At 37.8% G+C, this 18,222-nt stretch overlaps 1 protein-coding gene across 1 annotated transcript in view; it reads left to right on the forward strand.

Moving 5' to 3' along the window:
• Positions 1–18,222, forward strand: part of LOC136863623 (KICSTOR complex protein SZT2) — an 874,751-nt gene that overhangs the window by 258,557 nt on the left and 597,972 nt on the right. The window contains 1 exon segment of the mRNA XM_068226020.1: positions 13,946–14,024. Coding sequence (XP_068082121.1) covers positions 13,946–14,024 — 79 coding nt within the window.

Genomic DNA, 18,222 nt, shown 5'->3' on the forward strand with positions numbered 1-18,222 from the left:
ATCTTGGACATGAGCAACATTATAAACGACTATTTTGGTATTGGTTAACCTTGTAAGCAAAATCTGATATATATTTGAAAAGAAAATTTAATGTAATGTAGGGAGCTCGAGGATCGCTAGTTATGCATCTATGAGGTGATATTTTGTGTAAGTGATTTTATCTTACGTTTTTGTCGGGGTGCATTTTTGCCAACTGTGTTTCTTGATATTCATTATGATGGCGATTATTATTATTATTATTATTACTTTTATTTTTTGGTAATTCATTTCGGTGCGTGTTTTCTCCCTTAGTGTTGTCCTGTTTGGTTGATATTGCTGTCTAATTTTGTCCTATTGCCTTCGTGGCTGGTTATCTGTACGTAATGATTATCGCATTGTTACGGGCCTCAATTAATGACACCTCATATTCGCATCGTAGCGCATTCCACGGCCCCCTCTGTTCTAAAGTATGTAAATCGCTGGTGATTTAATTAAGTAAGGCTAATGTAAACTGGCACTATCACCTCTTGGATAAATGATAATTATTATTAATATTATTATTTTAATAACTTACAATCTTAAAATTGAAATTTGCTGGTCGAAATTGAGTTTAATAATGGGAGTTTTCTTTCGTTGTCTTATTATCTTTTCTCCCATTGTTTGGGTTCCTTGCTTTTGTCTTTATTACGTCATGTCACCCCTTCTTATCTTATCTGATGATACGTTAATATTTTGGGTGGCTTTGATGATTATTAGGGGATCTTGGCTTCGCGTCGGTAACGGGTAGCTTCTGTTTGGTTTTCGGTGTCCTTTATTATTTTTATGAGTGCACCGTTAATTGTAAATTTCCTTTAATATACTTCATTTTGTTCGGATTGCTGTGCACTATTATTTTATTGTGTTTTCATCTAGCTCGTTTCTTTTGTGTAATGTTTATTCGCGGTTGGAGCCACTAAATTTTCTTCTTTTTCGTGTGTCCTTGTGTGCGTCTTGTAACTTAGAATTTTGTAGTGTAGCAAATTTCAGTTTTAAAGTGTTTTTATATCGCGGGCCCGCATATCGGTTGCAACCAATTTTAATGTTTCTATATGTAAGGTAATGAGTTATTAATGAATTTTCAAACCTTAATTTCGGCGGAAGCCTATGTTTATGTGAGCTTCATTTTTCCTTAATTTCTACTTTATTTTAAAATACTGTTTTCCTCGTCTAGCTTGATTGCATTTTTAAATTTCAGAAAAAGAATTTTATATATTTTTATTGTTCTTATTTTATACCATTTTCAAATTACATTTGCTTAGTAAATTTTCTTCATTTCAAATTTATCTGGTGTGTCATTTAGTAGCTAGCAGTATTTACCTGGCAACCTGTCAAAGTTATGTAAGATCCTGGCCTTTTTAATTCACGCTTTGCCTTCCACGCTTCATATTTTTTTTTAAATGCTACTGCCCTTCGGTAAGTATTGTGCTTGTTTTCTTCTTGATGTTTGTATTTTTCAATTGGATGTTTTGTTTACTAATTGGTAAGGTTGCAGTATTGAGTGGTAGCAATTCGCCGTGGTTATTGTTATTGTTATTCTAACACCTTGATAAGTTGCCCAGGTCAACATTACTAGTTGCTCAAAATAAAATAACTGGTATTTAAACTTGTATTTGTAAGACCAAGTGTAAAGTCTAATCTAACTGTTGTCTGTTTCATGTCAATCATGGAGTCTCGCCCCTTGCCAGTTCCTAGAATGTTGCGGAAGCTGGAGTTAAGCTATGAGGTGCAGATTCGTGGTAGGAAGCCATCCGGTACTATCCAGGGTGACGTAGAAATACTTTCAGAAATTGCTGATCTCCCCATTGTTGTACCTGACATGTCAGAAGCAGAGATTGGTGAGTCTGTTTTGTTCATTACTGATGCCTTAGATGAAATAAGTGAATTAACTGATGCCTTTAAAACATCTCAACCTTCAGAGTACCAGGTACAGAGACAAATAGCTCGTGTAACGCATTACACGAATCGCCTCCAGGATCTGTTTACCTTAAAAATGGATCGGTCCACTCTGAACCAATGTACCGTGTTGCTAACTAGGGCTGTTAACATATCTGCTGATTTGAACGTCATCATGCAAACTCTTAAATTGGGAAGTATTAATATTAATGCTGGTTCTCAAGATAATGACCCCAATATTTCTGCTGCTCATGATTTTAACCAACCCATTTCTGGCTCTGTTTTGGGTAATCACTCATTAGCTGCTTTTCATGGCCAACCTGTATTATTGGTTGATAATCCTGGCATGCTAAGGTGCGATAATGTGAACCCTGTTTGTGATTTGCTTAAAGGGGTTAACAAGTTGTCCATTGATTCAATTGAGGAAACAGTGTCCTTTTTGAGATTACTGGTCGAGGTAAAAGAGACCGCAAATTGTTTTAAACTTAGCTCTTCCAGTGTATTCCGAACCCTATTTTCCCATTGTGTTGGTATCCTTAAATCTGAGATCTTAGAAGCTTGTTCGGGTGATACTACCTTGGACCAATTTCATGATGGAATTTTAAGGAAGTTTATACCTTTCAGAGCGCTCAAAGATTTAACTGCAAAACATTGTTTTCGGGTACAGTTGTATTCTGAAAGCCTGTTTAACTATGTCAATGACCTTAAGTTTTATTGTAATGTGTTCAGGCTATCTATTGATGAGGCAAATATGGTAGATAGTATAATGAGTGGTGTATCCCCTGAGTACCGTTCATACCTGTCCTTTAGGAAATGTCCTGAAACCTTTAGTGAGCTGAAAGTGGCTTGTATTAAGGCTGAAGAAGCCAAACATGGTGATAGTTGTAGACCTGTTAATGTACCCCCTCCAACTGGTCCTTCTCCTAGGCAGTCGTCTGGCCTGAACGCCAGTAGTTTAGGTGCTGTTTCAAAAAAATGTTTTGCTTGTGGGTCTAAAGACCATCTGAGGAACAAATGCCCATTGGTAAAGAGGAAGAATTTGCCTACTAGTAATTTTCCTAGCCCCCAATTTCAAGGCGTTGCTTACCCGGTGCCAAATTATCCACCTCCCTCTGCTAATTTCAACTTGAGTAATACTAATCAGCGCATCTGACTAGGTGAAAGTACTGATAACGCAAGCCCCTCCATGAGTAATTTGAATGACCATGATAATACTTATGTCTATGATAATGATGTTGTTTGTCCTGGTGACTGTAAAAGTATTTCAGGGAGTGTCCATTCTAAAATTCCGATTATTCCTGTAGAAATCAATAATGAGCCTACATTTGCACTGGTGGACTCTGGCAGTGTTACCTCTGCTATTAATTGGTCTTGGTTTTCTAAAAATCAATCTGTCTGTAAATTTCCGAACCTTGAGCCCCTTTCAACTGTGTTTCATGCCGCAAACGGCTCTGTCTTGGATGTTAAAGGTTATGTAAAGGTCAAAATTCGTATTAATCATTTCACCTGGAAATTTAAATTCATTGTGGTCGAAGGGTTATCGCATGATGTAATTCTTGGTTACGACCTTGCTGTTCACGTAGGATTAATTCTTGATGCCCATAATCGTTGTCTGTCTTTCAAGTTTTGTACAGACTATGCTCTGCCATTGGTCAATTATCTCCCTTGTTCTGGTAAACATCTCTGTTCTATTGATGCACACGACCAAGTTACTGAGGAAAAATGTGACCTGAGTCATTTAACTAGTGAACAAGCTCAACTGATACATGAATTGTGTGATGAATTTCCTGAGGTATTCACGGATAAGCTAGGGGTAACTAATGTGCTTGAGTATAAAATTGATGTGAGTGACACCATCCCTGTTCGATCTCCTCCCTATCGTCTATCTCCCCCACGTATGAAGGTTCTGAAAGAAATTATTGATAAGATGCTTGAGGAAGGAGTTATCAGGCCTTCAACTTCTGCTTATGCGTCCCCCATCTTCCTAGTCCCTAAGCCCCAAGGTGGCTTCAGGCCTGTGATCGACTACCGATCTCTCAATAAGAAGATTATCTTGCAATCTATTCCACTACCTGACTTGCATACTTGCTTTTCATTCTTCTATGGTGCTAAATTTTATTCTGTATTTGATCTCAATCAGGCGTATCACCAGATCCCTCTGGCCGAGGAAAGTAAGCATTTAACTGCATTTATCACGGACTGGAACTTATACGAGTACGAACGAATCCCGTTTGGCCTCAGTACGGGCGCAGCTGTGTTGTCGAGACTACTAGATTGCATATTGTCTGACATTAAGTTCAGGTTTGTGTACAATTATCTTGACGATGTCGTCGTGTACTCGGAAACCTTTGAGGAACATCTCTCTCATATCAGGGAAGTGGTTCGTCGCTTTAAGCAAGCTGGTCTCACTGTCAAGCGATCTAAAGTTTCCTTTGCGCAGCCTCGTATGTCTTTCCTGGGTCATATCGTATCACCTAATGGTGTAGCTGTGGACCAGAGTAGAACCCAAGCCATCTATGATTTTCCAGTACCTAAGGATCAGAAGGGAATAGCCCGCTTCGTTGGTATGGCCAATTTTTTCCGAAAATTTATCCCAAATTTTGCCCAAATTGCTGCTCCCCTTAATGCCCTTCGGCGTAAGGATGTTAAATTTGTCTGGAAGGAACCTCAACAAATTGCTTTTGATAAACTTAAATCTGCTCTGGCAAATGCCCCTGTCCTGGCAATTCCTAACTTCTCAAAACCTTTCATTATTCAAACTGATGCTTCTGGTTCTGCCGTTGCTGGTGTCCTCCTCCAAGAAGATGAGCTAGGTAGAAGACCCATTGCTTATGCCTCGCGTACCCTGAATTCTGATGAAATGAAGTATTCCATATACGAACTTGAATGTTTGGCCGTTATTTTTTCCCTTGAAAAGTTCCGCATGTATGTAGAACACTCTAAATTTCTTCTTGAAACTGACAACATGGCACTTAGTTGGGTATTGAATAGACCTAAGCGCACGGGTAGATTGACCCGTTGGGCAATCCGCATTTCCGCCTTTAATTTTGATGTTCGCCACATCCGTGGTACTGAAAATGTTGTAGCTGATGGATTGAGTAGGATGTTTGGTGAAAAGCCTCTTGACCCTCCTGGTTTTGATGTCAATTCCCTTCCTAACCATTCTGCATGCCAGTCCAATTGCATTAATGCTATCTTGACTGACTCTCCGTTGCTGTTCCATGATATGTCAAAATTGCAAGCTAGTGATCCTGAAATTAGTTCTATTGTTAAACAACTTGAAGATGGTAACGTTGTTAAGCCTTATAAGCTTGTTAACAATGTCTTATGTTGCAAGGCCAGACATGACAATAAGTACAAAATTGTGTGTCCTCAAATCCTCATCCCTGAAATCTTTAAGTATTACCATGACTCCCCCATGGGAGGACATTTAGGTGTTTTCAAAACTCGACAAAAGATACGAACGCATTTCATATGGAAGAATATGGATTTTCACATTAGGGAAATGGTCAAAGCTTGTAGACTGTGCAGTATAAGTAAACCTAGTTTGAATACCCGTGTTGGGTTGTTGTCCTCATCTCACCCTACTAAACCAATGGAGAGACTGTTCATTGATTATGTCGGAGCGTTCCCATTAAGCTCTAAAGGAAATCGATTTGCACTAGTGTGTGTTGACGGTTTTACCCGTTTTACTTGGATTTTCCCGACGAGAAAGATGGATGCTCAGACCACTATATCTTGTCTCAATTCGATCTTTTCTGTATTTGGTCCTCCTAAGTTTATTGTGTCTGACAATGCTAGATCCTTTGCATGTAACCTGTTTAGGAAGTTCTGTTTTGATCTCTCGATATCTCACGTCACCACTACTCCTTACTATCCCAACCCCAGTTTTGCTGAAAGAGTTAACCGCAACTTACGTGCTGCCCTCATTGCATACCATCATAACCAACAATCTAAATGGGATTCTTGTATTCATTGGCTTACTTATGCGTTTAATTCATCTGTTCACGAGTCTCATGGCCAAACACCCATGTCTTTAATGCTTGGATTTACCCCCATTTTCCCCCATTTCTAATGTGCTTAACATTGATTCCCTCCTCCCTGATGATCCAGATCCGGAGGAGATTCGTAAAATGTGGAACAGAGCTAGAGCAAAACTTGTTGTTTCCTATGATAATGTGCAAAAGAAGTATGACAAAGGACGCAGGCCTACCAATCTATCTGTGGGTGACACTGTTTTTGTCAAGTCTTATCCTAGTAGTAAAGCTGTAAATAAATTTTCTGCTAAATTAGCAGCTCGTTATCACGGTCCTTGTACGGTATTAGAGTTCTTAACTCCAGTATCCTTGTTAGTTAACGACCCTATTGCCAAACGCATTAGACGTGTACACTTGAGTCAAATTAAGCCTACTTAATCATCAAAATTTTGTAAACATATTTATGGTCATGTAAACTGAATTCCTTAAAAATAGCGTTTATTATTTTCTTCAAAATTATGTAACTTACTCACACGCAAGATACATTGTCAGATATTACTATCGATGACAGACTATGTAAATTATTATGATTATAAACTTCAAGTGACATCAAAACTTATACATCTAAATTTTCAACGGTATCCTCCATCAGACATTTTCGAGTGCTACTTCGTTTCGGCTGTTCGAGTGATTAGTTATGTGCCATGCCACGACGCCATTAATGCCTGTGTTGTGTATTTCGACCTGCAAAATTATTTACGGTCTTTAGAACATTATTCTGTGCTCCGACATATTATGTTGCAGTTTGTGTTGCGCGCGCTTTTCCAACCATGCAACTACCTTAAGAGAGCAAGAATGTATGATACCTATGGTTGCCTACTACACTCTGTACTGGTATGATAATCCTACTCTGTGTCATGTACTGTCAACTTGTGTGGTGTGTGATGAGACGCTGGCCCCGTTGCATCCCATTCTGTTCACACTCAGCATGTTTGTCTGCTAGTATTGTGTGAAGGTCAACATTCCTGCAACCAAGTAAGACCATTCCTTGTTATTTGAACCTGGAAAAAAAAAAATTTGGTGTCTCTCTTCCTGTATCCAACGTATGAAGATTTGTTTGGACATTGAAATTATACCTGTGGCATGCTATCCATTGTTTTGGACTTGCGTCTCCCCTGTGTTTTGGCTTCGGGAGGGGAGGACTGTAATGTGAAAATGGGAACTAATATTTACTGGACATAACTGAATTATTACATCAAAGCATCGAAGAGTATTTATTTATTCATCTGTCATGTCGACTTGTGTATCCAGCCGTTATCTGTATTATCGGCCATTGTTGGAACTGTTTCCTAACTGTGGAAGTTACCAGACCAATTTAATTCAAGTTATCTATCCATTATTGTCAGGCATTTGACTGAACTCTGTAGTGCGCCGAATTATCATTTGTAACTTCTGCGCATTTTCGCGGTGCACGCATTGAATTATGGGACTGCCTCTCGGCTAGCTCGGTGTGAGCTCAGTAGTCTGCTGTAGTCAGCTCCCCGTTACTCTCCAAGATGGCTGCGTTGTATGAAGCTCCCAAGCAGACGGCTTGGCGAAAAGGGAAAGCTATTATAATGGAGCTTGACTCCGGCGGTTAAGGAGTAATGTGAGGGCTAGGCCCTATTATTCCTTCAAAGTTATCCAGTGTGCTCCAACCCTTTTTTTGTTCTTAATGTAACATGTAAACTTGGTGCAGTGAGTTATCCGTTATCGGAATTTAAAGTTTCAAGTGTCTTGTAAGTTTGGATATCTTTACTCCAAGTAAGTACTGAAAATTATAATTTATTGAAGGGATCCCAGTCGTTCAGGCACTAGTGTGAGTAATTTCATCTTGGACATGAGCAACATTATAAACGACTATTTTGGTATTGGTTAACCTTGTAAGCAAAATCTGATATATATTTGAAAAGAAAATTTAATGTAATGTAGGGAGCTCGAGGATCGCTAGTTATGCATCTATGAGGTGATATTTTGTGTAAGTGATTTTATCTTACGTTTTTGTCGGGGTGCATTTTTGCCAACTGTGTTTCTTGATATTCATTATGATGGCGATTATTATTATTATTATTATTACTTTTATTTTTTGGTAATTCATTTCGGTGCGTGTTTTCTCCCTTAGTGTTGTCCTGTTTGGTTGATATTGCTGTCTAATTTTGTCCTATTGCCTTCGTGGCTGGTTATCTGTACGTAATGATTATCGCATTGTTACGGGCCTCAATTAATGACACCTCATATTCGCATCGTAGCGCATTCCACGGCCCCCTCTTTTATAAAGTATGTAAATCGCTGGTGATTTAATTAAGTAAGGCTAATGTAAACTGGCACTATCACCTCTTGGATAAATGATAATTATTATTAATATTATTATTTTAATAACTTACAATCTTAAAATTGAAATTTGCTGGTCGAAATTGAGTTTAATAATGGGAGTTTTCTTTCGTTGTCTTATTATCTTTTCTCCCATTGTTTGGGTTCCTTGCTTTTGTCTTTATTACGTCATGTCACCCCTTCTTATCTTATCTGATGATACGTTAATATTTTGGGTGGCTTTGATGATTATTAGGGGATCTTGGCTTCGCGTCGGTAACGGGTAGCTTCTGTTTGGTTTTCGGTGTCCTTTATTATTTTTATGAGTGCACCGTTAATTGTAAATTTCCTTTAATATACTTCATTTTGTTCGGATTGCTGTGCACTATTATTTTATTGTGTTTTCATCTAGCTCGTTTCTTTTGTGTAATGTTTATTCGCGGTTGGAGCCACTAAATTTTCTTCTTTTTCGTGTGTCCTTGTGTGCGTCTTGTAACTTAGAATTTTGTAGTGTAGCAAATTTCAGTTTTAAAGTGTTTTTATATCGCGGGCCCGCATATCGGTTGCAACCAATTTTAATGTTTCTATATGTAAGGTAATGAGTTATTAATGAATTTTCAAACCTTAATTTCGGCGGAAGCCTATGTTTATGTGAGCTTCATTTTTCCTTAATTTCTACTTTATTTTAAAATACTGTTTTCCTCGTCTAGCTTGATTGCATTTTTAAATTTCAGAAAAAGAATTTTATATATTTTTATTGTTCTTATTTTATACCATTTTCAAATTACATTTGCTTAGTAAATTTTCTTCATTTCAAATTTATCTGGTGTGTCATTTAGTAGCTAGCAGTATTTACCTGGCAACCTGTCAAAGTTATGCAAGATCCTGGCCTTTTTAATTCACGCTTTGCCTTCCACGCTTCATATTTTTTTAAAATGCTACTGCCCTTCGGTAAGTATTGTGCTTGTTTTCTTCTTGATGTTTGTATTTTTCAATTGGATGTTTTGTTTACTAATTGGTAAGGTTGCAAATTAGATATCAGGAACATGTTAATGCAGAGAAATACAGAAGATACTCTGCTATGGGAGCTCATATGAAGGAGATAAATCACAATTTCACTAACATCAGACAAGATCTCCAAATTATCAGTAGGATTAATAAAGGAAGTTTAATGAATAACCTAGAAAACATCCACATTACTCTCGATAAACTAGAGAACAGGGAACGGAATCTAAACGAAATGAACGAAAAAAACCTCCTATACGAACAATTCAGTAAATTTGTGGAAATGGTAAACAGTAAACAAACAAGACAAACAAATGAAATACTTGAACACGACGTCACTGAAACACAACCGGTAATCCCTCCCTCCTCACAAGACGTACTAGATGACGACACAACTCTACTTCCCCTTTCTCCGGAATATTCCACGAACAATCAGACCATGTCACACCGCTATCACACTAGGTCGTGCACGAAGGCAGTTCTCCGAAGCAACGCGGATTAAACATTTGCCAGATAAGGTAAATCAAGGCCACGCAATCTCGAATACAAATATCTTCCGCTATCTGTTTAGAATTCGGAGCTTTTTACTTTTATCATATGTCATATTTTAATATATTACGATCTCCTGCTGGTTACAGATTGCGAGGCAAGCTGCCCGAATCAGATCGCCATTTTATATAACAGAAGCCACCACAGGGTTTTAGCAAGTTAAACGACTACCACAATTTCTTTTAACACATTCCGAAGAGCAATTCTCGGAAGTTAAACAGTCGACACGGCCTTTTAACCACAAGAATATCACTCAAGGAAGTTATTAAATATAAACAATAAATACATGAAGACTGGTGCATATGACATAAACTTTCATTCAAGCACAAGTGTTTTTGAATAAGTGCCTTACCATAGACACTTTAGAATATTTTAAAGTATGTTTATTAAAAACAAAGTGTTTAACATCACCACAGACGCGAATTTTAATTAAGTTATTATTTTTCTCACAAATGCCTGAAGATTATTACAAACACGAACTTTTTATTCACGCCACCTAATATTATCAAAAAGAATTTTACCATAGACGCTTTTAAATATTTTAAATATGTTTTTCATCATTTAAGTTTTTAAACACAATTGTAAACGATACTGTAATTTAAGTATCATTCACAATAATCTCCTTACCCCCAACCCCCCCCCCCCCCATCTTCCATTTCATTTAAAGCATTTACTGTAGTACAATAGTTTTTGGATTCCCATGGGATATAGTTTTAAGATCCAATGTGCTTGCTTTTAAATGTTATCATCTAAGATTTTTTTTATATACAGCTGAAGATGACCACTAAGTGGTCGAAACATGTACTGTGTTTGTTAATGTATTTTTAAGTTTGCCAAAGGCAAAAGAAATAAAGTATCGATTAGGTGGCTTTTTAGATTAATTTGTTGATTATACTCATCGATACGGCCATGAAGTGGACAGTTTGCAATACCTGACCACGATGTCACTCAATGCTTCATAAAACTTATCAACTTCATCCTCATTTGCACCCTCACATGGTGAATACACTGCGACAATTCGCGTCCTAATTCCTCCAACTGACAAATCTACCCACATCATTCGCTCATTTACGTGCCTAACAGAAACTATGTTGTGTGCAGTGGTATTCAGTATAAACGGACCTACCTCATACTCTGCCCTTCCCTTTCTAACACCCGTCGAGTAAACTTTATAATCTCCTATCTCTTCCTCCTTATCTCCCCTTACCCGAATATCACTTACTCCTAGTACATCCAGATGAATCCTCTTTGCTGACTCAGCAAGTTCTACTTTCTTTCTTTCAAAAGCCCCATTAATATTGATAGCACCCCATCGAATTCCATTTCGTTCGCCAAGTTGTTTCCAAGGAGTCCCTCGCCTGTCAAATGGGAGTGGGACTCCGTTACTCCCATAGGTCCGAGGCTTGCTTAAAATGTTCTGAGCTCAGTAAGTTCATGAAGCAGGATGCTACCCTACTTGCACATAGTCCAAGTGGTTATGGACCACCGGTGGATTGTATAGTCCTAGCCGCCTGAGCACAAGGAGGGCCATGACTCAGAATATGTCCGAGATGCCCACTCCCATTCTGTAGCAACTGGTATCCCGACTCTCAGGACCACTTACTAGGCCACTCAGCCGTTGCTCATAGTTCACGAACTAGGACATGACTACAGTAACCCACACCATGAACCATTTTAATATTATTTGTTGTTTTTATTAAGACGAAGGAACAAGCAGCTGAAGATGACCCACAAATAAGGTCGAAACCGGTACTGTTATGTAAAATATTTTAAGTACCTTATAAGAAATAAATGAATTGATTAGGTGGAAAGTTCCTATCTTTATATTTGCTATTATATATAAAAATATAAGAATGCGAAAAATGAGAAGGACAGAAAAGAATACCAGCAATTAAAAAATGAAGGTGATAGATTGTGCAGGACAGCTAAGGAAGAATGGCTGAAGGAGAAGTGCAAGAATGTCGAAGGTTGTACGGTCCTAGGAAGGGTAGATGCTGCATACAGGAAAATCAAGGAAACCTTTTCAGAAAAGAAAACTAGGTGTTTGAATAATAAAAGCTCAGATGGGAAACCACTTCTAGGGAAGGAAGACCAGGCAGAAAGATGGCAGAAACATATCCATCAGTTGTATCAAGGTAAAAATGTAGATGATATTGTTCTGGAACAAGAAGAGGCTGTTGATGCTGATGAAATGGGAGACCCAATTTTGAGGTTAGAATTCAACAGAGCTTTGAGAGACCTAAATAGGAACAAGGCACCTGGAATTGATGACATTCCATCTGAATTACTGACTGCTTTAGGAGAAACCACCATGGCGAAGTTATTCCATTTAGTATGTAAGATGTATGAGACAGAAGAAGTGCCATCCAATTTTCAGCAGAATGTTGTTACACCTATTCCCAAGAAAGCCGGTGCTGATAAATGTGAAAACTACCATACCATTAGTTCAGTATCTCCTGCCTGCAAAATTATAAGGTGTATTATTTACAGAAGAATGGAAAGACAAGTTGAAATTGGGTTGGGAACAGATCATTTTGGCTTCAGAAGAAATGTAGCAACATGTGAAGCAATCCTGACTTTACGTCTGACCTAAGGGGATCAAATTAAGAAGGACAAGCCCACGTACATGGTGTTTGTAGATCTGGAAAAGGTATTTGATACTGTTGATTGGACCAAGCTATTTGAGATTTAGATACTGAAGGTGATCGGGATCAGATACCAAGAACCAAGAATTATCTACAATCTGTATAAAAGTTAGTCTGCAGTGATAAGAATCGATAGCTTTGAAAAAGAAGCAGCAATTCAGAAAGGAGTGAGGCAAGGCTGCAATTTGCCCCCCCCCCCTCATTTTCAATGTTTTTATACAACTGGCAGTAAAGGAAATGAAAGAGGAATATGGAAAGAGAATCACAATCCAAGGAGAGGAAATCAAAACCCTAAGATTTGCTGATACTGTTATTTTATCTGAGACTGGAGAAGATCTGGAGAAATTGCTGAATGGTATGGAGAGAGTCTTGGGTATGGCGTACAAGATGAAAATAAATAATTCCAAAACAAAAGTAATGGAGTGCCATCGTACAAAGTCAGGTGATGCAGGTAATATTAGATCAGGAAATGAAATCTTAAAGGAAGTAGAATATTGTTACTTGGGTAGTAAAATAACTAACAGCGGCAGAAATAAGGATGATGTAAAATGCAGGCTCGCAAAAGCAAAGAAGGCCTTTCTTAGTAAAAGAAATTTGTTCACTTCGAACATTGATGTAGGAATTATAAATATGTTTTTGAAGATTTTCGTCTGAAGCTGGCGTTGTATGGAAGTGGAACATGGACGATAACTAGCTCAGAAAGAAGGAGAACTGAAGCTTTTGAAATGTGGTGTTACAGAAGAATGCTGAAGATGAGATGGATAAATCGAATCACGAACGAAGAGATGCTGAATCAAATTGATGAGAAGAAATCATTTTTGGCTAAATTCGATGAGAAGATGAGATAGAATGATAGGACACATCGTAAGACACCCAGGAGTTGTTCAGTTGGTTTTTGAGGGAAGTGTAGGGGGTAAGAATGGTAGGGGAAGACCAAGGTATGAATATGAGAAGCAAATTAGAACAGATGTAGGATGCAGCAGTTATGTAGAAATGAAAAGTTTAGCACAGAATAGGGTGGTAAGGAAGGCTGCATCAAATCAGTTTATGAACTGATGGCTCAAACAACAACAACAATAACAATAACAATTCTCCTTATTAATAGAATCATTTTAAGCAGTATTGGATCACCCTTTTTTTTATGTTTGCATACTGTTGTTCCAAGATATATCTTTATTTTTGTAGTACTACTTCTTTGGAAGTTGATGCTTTTTTGTATACAGTAGCTTTTGTCATACTCACTTGCAGTCAGAACTCTGTTTCTGCACTTGAGATTTAGATATAATCACTTTTCTGCAGTTCACATAAGAATATAATTGGCAAAAATTGTGGTGACCCTGTGTTAAGAAAGTCAGAAGTCCAATAGAGAAACTATTCTTTGTCATTACAATTATTTGATGTCCTCTTCAGTGTCTAAAGGTACGGTAGGTCCTTTACTGGCCATTGTCTTATTTTGTATAGAATTAAGTACTGTGATTTTTACATATTTTTATATCTCTCTCCTTACAGAATGAGACTTCAAGAAGGATTTAACTTTGCCCATTCTACAGCTGGTATTATCACTATGGTTCTTGAAGTACAAATGAAGGTATGTATGAGTACTGAATTAATGCTAGTTATTACCTTTGTAGTTTCAGGTTGAGAATTTTTGGTTTTAAATTTGAAATCATGTACAGTTGAAATTTTATAATTTGAAATCCAAGGGACATCTTAAAGGATCAACTATACAAATTTTTAATGAAATATTTCTATGAGGATATAGCCAAATTGTACCCAGTAACTTTATAACACCTAATAAACTATGCTACTGTACAAATACATCAAGATAGCAACCATCAGCATAGTGACATTAACAAGGAAAGTGGAAGAAATTGTAGATTTTATGGTTGACAAAGATGTAGCATTGCTGGGAATCAGTGAGACCAAATGGAAAGGAAAAGGTGAGGTGAAACTAAATAAAGGATACACCTTATACTTTAGTGGAGGAAGAAAAGCCAAAAATGGTGTAGGTCTCTTAATTAGAAAAGACCTAAGGGAATACAGTAAAACCTCGTTAATTCGAAGTCGTTGGGACTCAAAAATCGGACTTCGAATTACGTGATTTCGATTTAACCGCCAATTCGCAATTCAGAAGTACCAACCCTTGCTGCGTTACAAAATATTCTAAGGCCCATTACTGCATGCAGTTAACCTTACTTCACAGTAAACGCCATGAAAAATGAACTATTTCCAAAATGTATCCAAGAAGGTGCATTTAAAGTATTAAAATAATGCACTCGGATATCTCACTGGTAAACATAACCTCACGCAACGAAAGAAAGAAAAAAAAAAAGCACGATTCAAAGACGAGGAGCAATCTATGCTGGCTCCCATGTGCAAGTGCTTTATTAATTGGTTTACTATACTGTATGCATTTTAGATGCCTTGCATTTACACAGAAAGTACCCGATGCCCTTAAAATCGAACTTTCCTATGACTCTATCCTTGTACGATTTCTCGCCATGGCACTTCTCTTGTACTTCAGAAATGTAAACACTTGCCACGTCACAAAGTATTCTAAGACCCATTAATACATGCAATCACCTCGATTCACAGTTTAAACCTTTCAAATGCCATGGAAAAAACTATTTCCGAAATATATCCAACAAGGTGCATTTACAGTGCTCAAATAATGCACTTGGATAAATCACTGACAAACATAACCTCACGCAACAAAAGAGAAAAAATTCGCACAATTCAAAGATGAGGATAAATTATGCTGGTTCCCCTGTGCAGATGCATTAGTTTTTGGATTTCTGTACTGTTTGCATTTTTAGATGCTTTGTACTGGCATGGAAAGTGCCTGACGCCCTTAAAACATTGTAGCATATCGAACTTTCCTATGACGAGGGGATAAAATATTTTGCTTCCATGTGCATTGCAACGCACTATTATGACCCCCATCCCTCACCCTTGTACGATTTCCCGGCTAGCAATTTCTCATAATACCAATATAAATGGTCCATTATTGGACATGGGCTCGCATGAAAATAAAGCAATGCACTTTCACCGGCAATGACAATATTGTTCGGTACCTACGAATTTATTATATGAGCCACGTTTTTTCGTCAACTGTCGGCATCGCCAGTGTTCGCGGATTCTGTTTTTCCACACATTGCCTGTCGTGTGATATTACAGCGTTCCTTAAAAGGTTGAATACAAAAGAATTCCGATTTCATTCAACTTAGCAATCATGAAACGCACTGTAGACCCACCGAAGTGAGTGTAAGTGCGGAAAGCTACCCCTCCACGTTTGGAACGCGCGTTCTATTATGACGTGGAACGGATAAATTCCGAGTTGAAATTACTCTGTAACATACTATTGTTTTTTAATGTAAAGGCAGTTTTGAATTAAAAGTCTGAATTTGTACTTCGAATTATGAATTATCCGTATTTCGAATTGAGCAATTGAAATAACATGCAAAACTATATCTCATGTTTCCGGGAACGAGAGCTTCTTCGAATTAGGCGGGATTTTGAATTAACCAATTTCGAATTATCGAGGTTTTACTGTACATAGAATTGGTGGAAATCATAAATGACAGGTTGATTAAGGTCAGATTGAGACTTGAAACTGGTCTTACAGATACGGATCTAGAGAATACCTTGAATATCTGGAAGGCCATGTACAGGACAAACAAGTTGTGATCATAGGAGACATGAATGCCAAGTAGGTCAGGAAAGAAAAGGAGATGAAGAGATTATAGGAGCATTTGGATATGGGAAGAGAAACAAGGCTGGAGATATTTTGGTAGACTTTTGTAGAAGAAATGAGCTGATCATTGGTAACACATGGTTTCTAAAGAAAAACAGTCATAGGATAACAAGATATGGTTGGGATAACAGAATCATAACTCTGATAGATTACATTTTGGTTAAGAAAGGTAAGAGGAAAATGTTGGTAGATGTAACAGCCCTCCCAAGTGAATCTTTTGAAGGAGATCACAGAGTTGTGATAGCTAAGTTAAAGTTGGGAAAGATACAAAAGATGACTGAGATTATGCAGATAAAGCTAAAGGTGTGGAAATTGCAGGAGAAGGCAATAAATGAAGAGTTCCAGACACATATTAAAACAAGTATACCTAAGGAAGACATCGGAAGGGTCGAAGAAGGTTGGGCGTATGTACTTTAAAACAGTCATGGTGGAATCTGCAGAAAAGACTTGTGGAAGAGTATCAGAAAGGAAGAAAGATCAAGAAATGCCCTGATGGAATGACAGGGTAAAAGATATAGTTAAACGGAAGAAGCAAGCTTGGAAAAGATGGCTGAGAAACAGAACAACAGAACGCAAAACAGAATACAGGTACTGCAAGAAGGAGTGCTCCAAGGTGGTTCAAGAAGAGAAAAAGAAATGCTGGCAAAAGAATTACTGAATCTCTGCAAGAAGATACAACCGGAAGCAAAAAGATCTTATTCCAGTGGGTAAAAAAGAAGAAAAACCCAGGTGAAGGTGCTAACTTCATAAAAAATGAACAGGCGGAAGTGATGACACAGAAACAGGATATATTGCAGAGGTGGGGAAAATATTTTGAACAGCTTTACAACGTGCGAAATACCTTGGTACAAGGAGAAATCAAAGAACCAGATTTAGTGCAGATGGAAGATAAGGAAAACAAGGTGTCCATGGCAGAGATTGAGTGGGCCACTAAAAGAATGAAACGAGGCAAGGCAGCTGGAATCGATGAGGTCAGTTGCTTGGATTCTACTGAAGTCTTTGTTTAGTAGGGTACATGTCTCTAAACCGTACGTGAGGATTGGTACGAAGTAAGTGTGGTACATGATTGTTTTCGCTTTCTGTGGTATTTTGCAGTCCCAGAGAAGATTTCTAACTTGACTGTAGAAGTTCCATGCTTTCTGTGTCCTGCTGAGTATTTCCTGCCTAACGGTGTTGTTTTTCGATATTGTGCTCCCGTGTACTTGAAGTGGGAGGCTGATTCGATTTTTGCTCTTTCCTTATATTAACACCTAGATAGTTACAATGATCCCCAAAAGGAACTTTCACCCCATCAACGCAGTAATTAAAACTGAGAAACTGGCAAATAAGTTAATTTGGGAGGGAGGATTTACACAAGTAGTACAAGAACCGACTCGTCTAGATGTATTCTTGTTTAAACCATGGAAAATTGTTGATAAAACTGAGGTAATTGAAGGAATAGCAGACCATAAGGCTGTAATAATGGATGTAGGACTCGTACCAAAAAGGCTTAATAAGAGGGTTACACTAGACAAGATATTGTACAGAAAAACTAAAGTTGATGAATTTGGGACTTACCTTAAATCACAATTCAGTTGTTGGATAAGTGAAGGGAGTAATGTGCATACACTTTGGGCTAAATTTAAAGGAATCATTTGGGAAGGAGAGAAGAGATTTGTACCTGTTAAGAAGGGTAAAATGACCTTCGGACCCTGTTTATTATACAAGGGAAATAAGAAAATTAAAAAGAAAATGTAGAATAGTAAACAGGAAAATCAAAGAGGGTAGGGAGAGTAGAGAAACTAGAAAACAGCTAATGAGGGAACTGAATAGAGTGAAAAAGGAAGCAAAAGAGAATTATATAAATGGCATACTTCAAGAGGGTAATGACCACAAAGGGAAATGGAAAAAGCTGTATTCATATATCAGGAGTCAAAAAGGAAAAGGAATCCAAATTCCTACAATGGTGGGAGAAGGGGGTGAACACTATTTAACAGGGAATTCAGAGATTCAGTAGATGATTGTCAGGAGTTGGAAACCGAAAGAGAAGATA

The sequence above is a fragment of the Anabrus simplex genome, chromosome 2 (genome assembly GCF_040414725.1).
Source record: "Anabrus simplex isolate iqAnaSimp1 chromosome 2, ASM4041472v1, whole genome shotgun sequence".
Taxonomy (NCBI): Eukaryota; Metazoa; Arthropoda; class Insecta; order Orthoptera; family Tettigoniidae; genus Anabrus; species Anabrus simplex.